This window comes from Equus przewalskii, chromosome 1 (assembly GCF_037783145.1).
Source record: "Equus przewalskii isolate Varuska chromosome 1, EquPr2, whole genome shotgun sequence".
Lineage (NCBI taxonomy): Eukaryota > Metazoa > Chordata > Mammalia > Perissodactyla > Equidae > Equus > Equus przewalskii.
In genome coordinates, this window is record NC_091831.1 from 75765674 (window position 1) to 75778452 (window position 12779).

The following is a 12779-nucleotide window of genomic DNA, read 5'->3' on the forward strand; positions in this document are numbered from 1 at the left end:
CAGGGCTGCTGTGATAATTAGACGACATCACCTATGTGATCACATACTTTGTAAGTGGTACAGATGTGACCATCCTCTTTGCCTCTTGGGCAGTGAGGGAGTCAGTCCCAAAACCTCATCCATTTTCTTGGACCTGTGAAGGATAAAGGGAGGGAGCAGGAGCAGGGAGGGTGAGTCATCAGTCCTAATGCCTGTGAAAAGAGAGAGAGAAAGGAGGATGGGTAGAAAGACACTCAGGCAGCAACGTGAATTTTGGCCAGGCCAGTGGGGACTCCTTGGCAAAGTTACCTGATGGAGGAGCCTGCATGCTGCAGGAATGGACCTGTGCAGTGGCTCTCTGGGCTCAGGAAAGTGAGGCCTCGGCGTGATGTGGTGGTGGGTGCAGAGGGCCAGCAGCAGGGGCTGTATGTCAACTATGCTCACTGGATCCGGCCTACGACATTTTCATGGCTACCACATTTCCTTCCTCTTTTTCTCTTTATCGATTCCACCTCTGTAATATATGGATACCTTCTCCACTGTCCCTGATACTTCCATTTTCATGCAATTTCTTGACTAATTCCACCTAAACCAAACTGACAGAGTAACCTTCACAGAACACAACTCAGCTTACGTCACCACTCAAACACTTTCAGTGGCTTCTCATTGCCTAAGAATACATCATGTCATGTCTCTAACCTGGTGAGATAGGCTGGGCCAGGCCTGTCTTTCCAGCCCCCTCTACGCCTTAACCTGACTTTCCACGTCTATGGACTGATCATCGTTATATAGCTGCAATGCGACTGTTCGCGTAATTACTATTTCACCTGTGGAAAACACAGAAAGTCGGTTACATAGTCAGAAATTGTATATGGACCCTGGATTTTATGTCCAGGGCACACAGTTTGCTTTTGCAACCCAGTGGAATTTCAGGAAATGTGACTGGGGGTATAAGAGGCTTAATAAGCCCCCACTTGGCGTTTTCTGCAACCCAGCAGCATTTCGCTTGGACAGGCAGAAAACCATTGCCACCAGCGCAAGTAGTTTTCCTTGAGGCGGGGGGAGCCTTGGGAAGTCCTGCTCCAGAATATTCCTCAGCCAATCATGCCCCCAAAGATTCCTCTTAGAGCTTATTCCAGTCAGCTCTAACTTGTATAAGGTTTCCATGTCAAAAACCTCACTGTAGGCAGGCCTCCCACCTGTCCCTTTGGACAGTCACAGTTCTGTCGAGTTTATCCTTAATTTCATCTCCAACCTTGTTTCCACTTGATGACTTCCGGTTACCCCTCCTTTCTAATGAGTTCCCGGCTCACTATTTGCCATCTAAATGGATGACTGTGTGTGGTTTCCAGTGGGCAAGAAGCCAACGGCTGGAGCAACTCTGAGAGGAGATATGGAATAGGCATGATGCTTTAGAAAGATCTGGAAGAGGAAATCCCTGGCCTTCTGTGGGGAGACAAAGTTAGCCCAAAGGGAAGAAATCAGCCAGGTACCCTTCAGTCCTACAGTGGCCTAAATGTCATCACTCTCAAGGATGGCATTGGCAGATCAATTTTTCCTAATGTGAATGACACTGGAGAGAAACAGGTAGATCCAAGGAAATCTGTATATTACTTTTTTTTAAGATTGGCCTTGAGCTAACATCTGTTGCCAATCTTTTTTGTTTCCTTCTTCTTCTCTCCAAAGCCCCCTGGTACGTAGCTGTATATTCTAGTTGTAGGTCCTTTTAGTTCTGAAACGTGGGACGCGCCCTCAGTGTGGCTTGATGAGCGGTGCTGGGTCCACGCCCAGGAACCGAACCAGTGAAACCCAGGGCCGCCAAAGTGGAGCGTGGGAACTTAAACACTGCATGTTACTTCTGTTGCGTTGATATCTGTCGCTGAAATGTGACAGGTTCTGCTAGATTGCAGCGCATGCATCCCTGAAAATCTCAGCAGAAATGAAAACCATAGGGCTTATGGGGAAAAGGGGGTTAGGGGCACAACATGCCAAAGCTTCAGCTGTGAAATTTAAAAACAACACCACAGGCACCAAATGAAAATGGTAGAAAAGGTTAATACATGTTGGATGGTTAACAAATGCACACATACTACAACAACTATGGCTTTTTACCTTGAAAAAGACCTGAAGTTCACTTGTGAGAGTGTGCACCCAGTTCCCAGGCCCGCCACCTGTGTGCGAGAGGATGAGAACAAAATAGAGAGAAAGGAGAGATAAAGGGAGAAAAAGAAGTGAGAACAGAGAGCAAAAATACGAAGTAGGGGGGCTGGCCCTGTGGCCGAGCGGTTAAGTTCACGCGCTCCACTGCAAGTGGCCCAGTGTTTCGTTGGTTCGAATCCTGGGCGCGGACTTGGCACTGCTCATCAAACTACGCTGAGGCAGCGTGCCACATGCCACAACTAGAAGGACCCACAACGAAGAATATACAACTATGTACCAGGGGGCTTTGGGGAGAAAAAGGAAAAAAAAAAAAAATACGAAGTAGGCTGAGCAGGAATTAAAGAGAGAGGTTGGCTAGGGCCACAGGGCCAGGATGGCCTTTGCAAAGGTGGCTGCTTGTGAGTCAGTGTGAAGGGGTGGAAGGAAGAGTATCTGAGATCTGACACAAAGTTGTAACCCAGATGGGGATGGGTGTGGCCCCTCGTCTTAGGGAGAGCCATGCATGTGTGCGTTTTACATGTTCCTAGAGAGCTCAGTTCAACTAGGTGCAGTTTTCTGTGTTCATGTGATAGTTCTCTTAGACAAAACTTTGCATAAGCAAATGCAAAAACACATTATGCTGAAATGGTTTCCTAATATAGCTTTCATGTTGGAAGAGATTTACATTTTTGAAACAAGTATTATAGCAGAACTGACTGTACTTGAATTCGAGAAGAAGACAATAGAATTTTGCTTTTGGTATTTCTGCCTTTCCAATGACAATGTCTGATTTAGTCTCATGCTGCAGTCGTTTCTCCTCTTGACTCTCTTCTACTAGATTTGTACAGATTATCTCCCACGTTTTCCATAACCAGAGGCAGCCATTTAACTCTGTCGTGAAAATACATATTCCGGTCATTTGGTTGATCCTTCTGGTTTTGATATTGCCTACTGAACTATTTTCAGGTACTTGCTAACTGGCAAAAGTCCTTATTGGGTTTACCCCTTGCTCACCCAGCTCCACCCACCTGGACCGCTGGCCATTCTCGGAACAGAGAGAACCCATTCTTGCTAAGGAACTTTACAGCTGCAGTCTCGGGGCCCAAATACGGCCCCATCCAGACCTCTGCCTGGAATGCTCCTTTGCCTGACACACATGTGGCTCACTCCCTCACTTCTTCGGGTCTCTACTGCAAAGGTACTTTCTTGAAGGGGACTTCCCTGGTCTTCCTAAATAAAACTGTCCCTTTTATACCCACCCACATCACTTTGTAAACCCTAACCCTAAGTTTTTTTTTCCTAATTTATTTTTATTTATAGCACTTTCACTCATCACAATCCGACAATATATAATTGCTTATTCATTCCTTTACTGCCCACCTTCCCCTACTAAGATATTTTGTTCTCGAGTGTGCCCCAATGGCTAGAACATTGTCAGGTCCATAGCAGATGCTCAATAAACATTAACTGATGAAGGAATGATGAGTGAGGTTATTAGGTGATTAAATTAACATATGAGAATCCATTGTTGGAGTAAGAAAATTAAGAACAGGAGCTGAGAAGCTATAAATATAAGCTTTTTAGATTAATCCTCTAATAGTTTCCTGTAACTATTTCCTATAACATCTTGTCTTGGGATGAACATTGTCTCGGAACATAACATAGCTATAAAAATATTCTCACAAATGATGTTGGAGAGGAAAAAATAGAGAAGAAAATTGATATTACATGAAAAATTTGAAAAATAGTGATTGGAAATGGAATTGAAAATATATGCAGATGCTTTACAAATTCTGAAAACGTGAAAGATAATAAGTCTTTGTTAATAATAATAGTAATAATTCTGGTGCTTAGGGAAACATTACTGAGTAATTTTACTTTCTAAAAAAATTAAGTGGAGAAATCTGGCAGACACCACCTTAGTCAACTGATCAAAGTTAACATCACCAATAATGGGACAAAAATGACATCATGTGCCTCGTGATGTATTGCACAGAGAAGGACACCATGTCAGTTCCACTGTATTCCTGCCAGATTGCACAGCCTTACTCTAATCATGAGAAAACAATCAGAAAAACCTAACTTGAGAGACAGTCCATGAAGCTATTGCCCTGTTCTTTTAGCAAATGCCAATAACATGCAAGACAAAGAAAGGCTGAGGCCCTATTCCAGATAAAAGAAGACTAAACAGACAGGATAACTGAATACAATGCATGATCTTGGATTAGGTCCTGGATCATAAAAAAAATTTACTACAAAGAACGTTATTGGGACAATTGGTAAAATTTGAATATGAATTGTATATTTAGACAAGGGAATTTTGTCAGTGTTAAATTTCCTAACTATCATTATAGTACTTTGTTTTTAGGAGAGAGATGCTCAACTGTGTAGGCCTGAAAGGTCATGATACCTGTAATTTACTCGCAAATGGTTATGCAAATAACAATAACAATAATATACAAAGAGAGATTGAAAGAGATAAAGCAAATGTGGCAAAATGTTAACAAATGGTGCCTGTGGATGCACTCTCTAACAAATTTTCTCAAGTTTCGAAATTTTTCATAATAAAGAACTTTAAAAAAAAGACTACCAACAACAAAAAACCCAAGCAACCCAAGTCAAAATGTGCAAACAACTTGAATAGGCAGTTTGCCAAAGAAGATATACAAATGCCCAATAAGCACATAAAAAGATGCTCAAGATCGCTAATCAACAGGGAAGTGCAAATCAAAACCACAAGGAGACACCACCTCACAGCCATGACGATAGCTACTCTTAAAAAAACATAAAAACAAAACAGAAAATAACAGCTGTTGGTGAGGATGTGGAGAAATTGGAACCCTTGGGAATGTAAAATGGTGCAGCTGCTATGGAAAACAGTATGGTGGTTCCTCAAAAAATTAAAAAATAGAATTACCATATGATCCAGCAATTGCATTTCTTGGTATATATCCAAGAGAATTGAAAGGAGAGGCTCCAACAGATACTCACACATTCATGTTCATAGTAGCATTACTGGCAATAGCTGAAACATGGAAGCAACCCAAGCGTTTGTTGAAGGACGATTGGATAAGCAAAATGTGGTATATACATACAGTATTATTCAGCCTTAAAAAGGAAGGACATTCTGACACATGCTACAATATGGATGAACCTTGAGGACACTATGCTAAGTGAAATAAGCCAGTCACAGAAGGGCAAATGCTACATGATTCCACTCACATGAGGTACCTAAAGTAGTCAAATTAATAGAGACAAACAGTAGAATAATGGATGCCAGGGGCTGGGGGGAGGGGGAAATGGGGAGTTATTTGTTTAATAGATACAGAGTTTTGGTTTTGTAAGATGAAAAGAGTTCTGGAGATGAATAGTGGTGATGATTGCATAACAATATCAATGACCTTTAATACCACCGAACTGTACACTTAAGAATGGTTAAGATGGTAAATATTATGTTATGTGTATTTTACCATGATTTTGAATAATTTGTAAAAAAGACCATAGGAAGAAAAAGCATTTGGCAACCATCACAATAATAATTGATTCTGCAAGAATCATCAATGGAGTTTAAATTAAAGGGTAAAAGCTTGATGAAAAACAGGATATTTACAGTCTCAAATTACTCCCTACAACATACTTATTAATTACAAAGGAGAATACAGTAATTTTATAGTGGAAAAATCTAGGAGATGTGAATGTACTCCATGATCAAAATGAACACCACCAGGGGCCTACCCTCTGGTGGAGTGGTTAAGTTCGGGTACACGGCTTTGGTGTTTCAGGGTTTCACGGTTCAGATCCTGGGCACGGACACGGCACTGCTCATCAGGTCATGCTGGGGCAGCGTCCCACATAGCACAATCGGAGGCACTCACAACTAGAATATACAACTATGTGTTGGGGTACCTTGGGGAGAAGAAGAAAAAAAGAGGAAGATTGGCGATTGGCAACAGATGTTAGCTCAGGTGCCAATCTTTAAAAAAAAAAAATTCTAATATTCCATAACAAAAGAAAATGAACACCACCTGCATTAGGACCAATTGATTTCATGTGCCTCCTGATACGAGATGTGCTGAGAAGGACACCCACGACCTCTGTGGTACTCCAGCAAAATTTATGCAAAAATCTGATCTAATTATAAAGGATAAGTCAGACAAATCCAAATTTAGAGACAGTCTACAAAATAACTGGTGTGTACTCTTAAAAAGTGTCAAGATCATGAAGGATAAAGAATGACAGAGAAACTTATTCAAATTAAAGAAGGCTAAAATGACAACTGAAAGGAATTTATAGTCTGGGATATTCTTTCGCTATTAAAGGACATCCTTCTGACATTTGGTGAACTCTGAATAAGATCTGTAAATTAGATTATAGATAATAGATTGTATATAATATATAATTGTATCAATGTTAATTTCCCTTTTTTGGCCATTGTATTGTGGCTATGTAGGAGAATGTTCCAGTTTTTAGGAAATATATGCTAAAATATTCAGAAGTAAAGAGACATCATGTTCGAAACTTAGCCTCAAATAGTCTAGATAAAACTATGTGTATGTGTTTGTGTGTGCGTGTGTGTGTGGGGTGTGTGTGTGTGTGTGTGTGTGTATAGAGAGAAGAGAGAGACAGGGAGAAATAAAGCAAATGTGGTAAAATATAACATTTGAGGAAATCTGGGGGAAGGGTATATGAGAATTTTTTGTGTTATTCTTGCAAATTTTATGTAAGTCTGAAAACTACATAAATCAAGACAAAATATTAAAACAACAACAAAAGGCAAGTGAAACCTAGGCAGCTTCTGCTGGAGGTCTGATGATAATGAACAGCAAAACATCCAGAGGAAAACAGGACGTAGAAATAGAAGGATTAAACTCTATCCTGAAAACTTCAGCATCTTCCATACCAAACACATAGATGGACATAATTGTGTTTCCCCAAAGTACCTTTTATCCAAATCTTCTTTGAAAATACAATAAGTTGAGTACCAATCCTCCTGATTCTCGTCTTTTGTTAGAAGACGGTCATTTAATTTACGTTATCCTTATCTGAGATAAGAATTGAGCTTAAGTTGTTTAAAACAGCGATCATCTTATTCATGAATTAAGTGAATTCCTCTGGAATTGAACATACTTAACTCTACATGACATCTGGTAAATAAAGGAATCTTCCATGGCCATATGTGGTCAGTGGCCAAACCTCTCAGGAGAGTGAGATTAGAACGGATGTCTCCTTCAGTGAAATCTGTATTGCCTGGAATTCTGTCTGAATGAACCAAATAGAAAAATTACCTTTGCTTCTTATAGATATAGCCTGTTTCTTAAATTTTGTCTTCCTGACTCATCTAAATGACAGCAGTCAATGAAAAATTACAAGTCTTAAAAGAGCAGGGTATAGTTTTTTTTTTTAAAAAACAAAACATAACTGATGTATTATGTAATTGTGGGTGCACATATCGAATGATTCTGAAAAGTACTCGAGTTCTTAAACTGTTAACTTTTACTAATGTGCACACAGCATTGGGCTAGGCTCTGTGTACCTTAGAAAACAAATAAAACACATGATCCTTGCCCCAAAGAGCTTAAATCTGGGGGAAAAAACACACGAAGTGACTAGAGAAAAATACCTAATTATTATGTACCCTTAGAAAATGACCAGAGCACAATATGAAAATAAGTATTCTATGATGAAGATTATGATTATACACTAAATGTATATGAAACTAAAAATTCTAAAGGAGTGGCCGGCACCCAGCCACTTTGTCCTGGTAAGAGACACAGCACAGGTGTCACGTCCCCCAAGCACCAGGCAATGTCATTGAGTACAGGCTATGAATAGGAAATGACAGATCGCTTACAGTATGTACTAGACTGACTTAAGCAAAACGATACCAATGAAATTAGGAAACAGAAGCATATGTAAATAGAGCATGAACAGTATGTATAAACAACGGAGTAAATATACCTTGTGAATGGAAATTGAGGGAGAAACTTCTACAGAAAGGCAGGAGGTGTGGTAAAAAGAATATTAGCTTTGGTTTCAGACACACTGGGATTCAAATCCTGGATCTTCCACTAAATGTGTGAAACTGGGCCAATTATCTAACTTCCGCAAATCTCATTTTCTCTACACCTCATTTCCTTACATCCCCACATCCCTACACCTACTATGAGGCTACTAGCTTGTGCAATTGTTACTAGTATTAAATTCGATGCTCTATAGAGCATCTAATAGAAGCAGGCGTTCAAGAAGTGGTAAAGTGGCATCCATCGCTGCTCTCCGTGTATCTGTTAAGCATTCCGCTATGTGGCTGTTGTGTGTGTCTTCCCCAATAGACTGTGAGCTGCTCACAAAAGGGATTATGTCTTAATGGTCTTGATATTTCCAGCTCCTAAGGACAGTGTCTGACTCATGATGGATTCTTAGTAAACGTTTAAATAATAAGAATCATGAAAACTATACATTTAGATAATAATGATGGCCAAATATTAACAGAGTACTTAAACTTTGTGCCAGCTCTGTGCTAGGAGCGTTTCATGGATTATGTTATTTAAATCTCATAACAATCCTTTGACTGCAGGTATGAATATCCCATGCCAATGAGGAGGTATTGAGACTTAGAAACCTGCCCAAGTTTATAGGGCTAGTAAGTGGTGGACCCCAAGCCTCAGCCAGGCAGGACTCCAGGAGCTACTCTGAATCGGCAAAGTGGAGAACAGCTCTTGCTCCTGTATCAGCAGAGAAAAATTCCACGGACCAATAGGAGTTTCAGAAGCTGTCTGAGTACCAAAAAGGGAGAGAATTCGTGAGAGGGGTGAGAGCATTCCAGGCACAGGCAACGGCTTCAGAGTCGGCTCTGATGTGAGACAGAAGGTGGGATGGGGGTTTTGAAGGAGGAGAGGTCTGAGGCGGAGCACGCTGGGAGCTATGGCCACGCTGTGTGCAGGTGAGCACAGAGGACAAAGAAGAGCCTCCATACGGAATTCTCCGCCGTTGGAACCTGCAGTGCTGGGGCCCAGAAGCCCAGAGATGGTTGGTGCCTCAGTGGCAGCTGTGGGTGCCATAGCTTGAGCCAGGAAGTGCTTCTGGCGGGGGGATGGGCGTTCGGAGAGCGGCAATTCCGGGAGGGAGCTGAAGGAAAAGCCACCGGACTTGGCAACAGATGGCAGGCAGCATTAGTCACTCTTTAACAACGTGAAAAAAAAAATGTAGCCATACGGAGCCACTTAATGTAGTGGTCAAGGCCGTCCTGGAGTTCGACCACCTTGGGTCCACTGCAGACTTCCAGCTGTGTGACCTTAGCAAAGTGATTTAAACCTCTCTGGGTCTCCAAGCCCCTCTTCTGTAAAGTGGGGATGGTCTCTGTTTCCTGGGGTTATGTGATTGCAAAACGAATTAAAACCTGTAGAAACTTGATAAATGTTATCTCTGATGGCTAATGAATGTAAAAGAAAAAGAAAAGGTGTCATGAGGAGATCAAAGACTTTATGTTCAGAGGGTGTGTTTCATTTGTTTTTTTCTTCACGTTTTCTACTGACTCAGGACTCTAAATATTGCATAAAATTTGCTGTTTATTGGGAGATTATTCCGAATTGGGTCCCAGGTCCTTAATTTTAGCTAGTGACAGGCAATAGGGATGCCCTGTTCACTCCTCCAGGTTAACAGGTCTGAGGTTAAACACTATCCAACTCCCACAGTCTCAGCTTCTCTCCCCCGACTTCAAAGGCAGCACTGGTTTTGCAATGCCCCGGGCTCAAAACCTTGCACCCAATTTTACTTATTTTCTCCCTCCCTTCTCCCCGCTTATCAAATTTATAATCGGGTCTTATTCCTGCTTTCATTGTAATGCCTCTTAGATTCATTTCTTCTCAACGTCCACTTTTCCTTCCCCATCTCTACGTTTTTTTTTTCTATTCAACAGTCCTCTGATGACCTCCCTCTACTTTTAACCCAAGGCCAAATTAATGATCAACTGATTATTCAGAATGCCGCTTACATCGCTAATCTCCGTTTGTCAGGAAATCTCAGTAGTTCTCTGAGTGTTAGGGCGAGCTCAGATTCTTAGGTTTGGTATTAAAGGTTTTACGTCGAAAAGTCTTTTCCCAAATTCTCATTTGGGGGATGGTGCCTTGAGTCCCTCCACAGCTCACGCCCCCACTTTCCAGAACGTCCCTTCTTCAGCCTCCCGATGAAATTCCACCTCTTCCGAAGACCCACTTTGCCTCCTGCATCCCACACGAAGCTCTCCGTGGCCAATTATTCCAGCCCTGTCCTCCTTTATCACATGGCGACCTCACCCCACCTAACACTGAATTATGTTATACGCTTGTGACCTTGTCTCGGAAGATGGGACTCGATTTCTGGCCGAACTTCCACACTACCGAGCACAGGATCCCGCACTGAATACAGTTGAAAGAACGGACAATGAGTAAACCAACATGCTCCTGGCCCAGTCCCTTCTTTGCTAATTCCCAGCACCACCCCTCCTCCTACCAGAGTGTGACCACATCAGCCCGACCTCCGGGCGCCGCCGAGGAGCACTGGGGCGGGCTGTGCTCCTGAGTCCAGGGCATTTCCACGTTGCCCGCTCTCCACGACTCAGCCCTGACCCGAGGACAATGGTGCAGAGCCCTGCTCTCCTCTCCCACCTCCTGAGGGGCTGTTCGGTGGGAACTTGGTTGGTTTCGGGATTGCGACCACCAGCGCCCATCACCCGGCCGGGGACAAGGTCGACGCAGCCAGAAGGGGTGGAGGATTTGGGGTCGCCCCTCGCCGTCCCCCTCGCGGCCATTGGGCAGCCTCCGCGGCGCGCCCTGTGGACGGGGCGGGGCCCTCCCCATCTCCCCTCGGTTCCCCTCCCCTATTTCCCGGGGTGGGACCGTCGGGAGGCGGGAGGCGTGGAGGGGCTGCCGAGGGGCGTCCGGTTACGTCTCCGCCTTTTTCAGCCTCCGGCCGCCGAGCCGCTGGGTTTGCGGGACAGCAGTTGGGGAACATGTTGGCTGCGATGCGCCGGAGCGGGCCTGCGTGGACGCGGGCGTTGCTGCTGCAGCTGCTGCTGGCGGGGCCCGGGGGCTGCCTGAGCCGCCAGGAGCTCTTTCCCTTCGGCCCCGGACAAGGGGACCTGGAGCTGGAGGCCGGGGACGACCGCATCTCCCCAGCCCTGGAGCTGAAAGGGGCGCTCCGCTTCTTCGACAAATCCGACATCCACTCGGTCTACGTGAGTGCGACCCGGGGCAGGAGGTGGCGGCACTCTGGGGAGGGCGTGGGGGCCGAGCGGGCGTCGGAAGGAAGGCTGGGGCGGGCCGGGGGCGCCGGCGAAGCCGGATGGACGTGGGCGTCGTGGGCGGGGACCGGGACCCGCTGGCCGCGGGGGCTCCGGGTGCGGCGCTTGGTCTCCAAGCCCGAGGGGGCTCCCACCTCCACCCGGCCCGCCGACGACTCCCTCCCGCCTGGTCACTGTCGCCCGAGGAGTACGCGGGTCTGGGGAGCTCGCCCGTCTGCGCGGCCCGCGCGTGCCGCCCGACTCAGGGACCCCGGGACCCGGGACCCGAGGCAGAGTTTCCTTTCCCGTTGCTGTGGACGGCAGCGCCGCCGGGAAATCGATCTGCGTCTCGCCATTGTCCAGTGCCCTTGGGCACAGGACTCGGTCCAAATGGGCACAGGCGGGGCGCGGAGCCTCGGCAGGGCAAAGGCCAGAGCTGGGTCGCAGCCGGCGCGCGGGCCCCGGGACTCCCGTAGGTGCGGAGGCAGGAAAAAACCGCCCAAGTGGCCTCTCGGCCCCGGGAATTTAGCCGACAGTCCCCTGCATTTGTGTGTGTGGACTCTGGATATGTCTTGGCAATGATTCTGTTCTCGAGTTGAACTCGTTTCAGTCCAGAGTTCACGGCTGGGAAGGCAGGGTGCCCCGGTGATCCAATTTCCTGTAGCCGAGCATTGTCACCGTGGGGGGCCCCCAATGGGGAGCGGGGCCAGGTGACCTTTAGCTCTCTGGAGCCTTCTCGGAACTGGCCGGCCCGGGGACACTGTCAACTTTGTAGTCTTTTCGTGCCTCCGCCTTCCCCAGCCGCGCACCATGTGGATTTCATATAAAGCTGTGCGCATTCCAGGAGTGGGGGGAACACCACAAACAGCGGCTGGAGCCTGTCCTGCCCTTGAAATGGCTGTGCTCCTCTTCTGGCCGGGGCAGACTGCGCCCGGACAACACCCACGTGGAGCTTCTCGGCTTTGCCTAAGAAGAATGAGACCTTAAAGTGTCCCCCCGCAGAGAGTGTCGCCCTTGGTGGTTGACTGCCCAGACTTGCGTGGGCAGTCTGGTGAAGCTTATGAGACCCCTTCTTAGAGTAATGTTTTTAAATGCAAAAAGTAAAATCCACAGGATTGCCAAGGAAATCAATTAGGTTGAAATGCAGATCAAAATATTAAAACAAAAATTGTATGAAGTAATTTTTGCATTTATTTTTAATCACATTAAATAACAAGGTGTAGCAGTGAACCCAGGGGTGGGTCAGCTAATTACTGAACTTTCAAGATCATGAGAGCTGTAAACAACGCTCAGAGAGAACTGCCGTGGCTATAATGTGATATGAGAATTTGGGTGACTTCGAAGAATGGCAAGGTCATTAAGTGCTTTGTTGCTTATATTCATAATCGGAGGAAATGCTAATTAT

The 12779-nt window shown here is 45.2% G+C and overlaps 1 protein-coding gene across 2 annotated transcripts in view; it reads left to right on the forward strand.

Annotated features, from left to right (window-relative positions):
- The first annotated feature begins 10644 nt into the window (after positions 1 to 10644).
- NID1 (nidogen 1) overlaps positions 10645 to 12779 on the forward strand; it is a 77524-nt gene continuing 75389 nt past the window's right edge. Inside the window, exons 1-2 of one of the 2 annotated variants that reach the window (XM_070614577.1) lie at positions 10645 to 10789; positions 11058 to 11329. In XM_070614577.1, coding sequence (XP_070470678.1) covers positions 11105 to 11329 — 225 coding nt within the window. In that variant the 5' untranslated portion in view covers positions 10645 to 10789; positions 11058 to 11104. The other variant, XM_008515030.2, reaches the window with a different exon arrangement.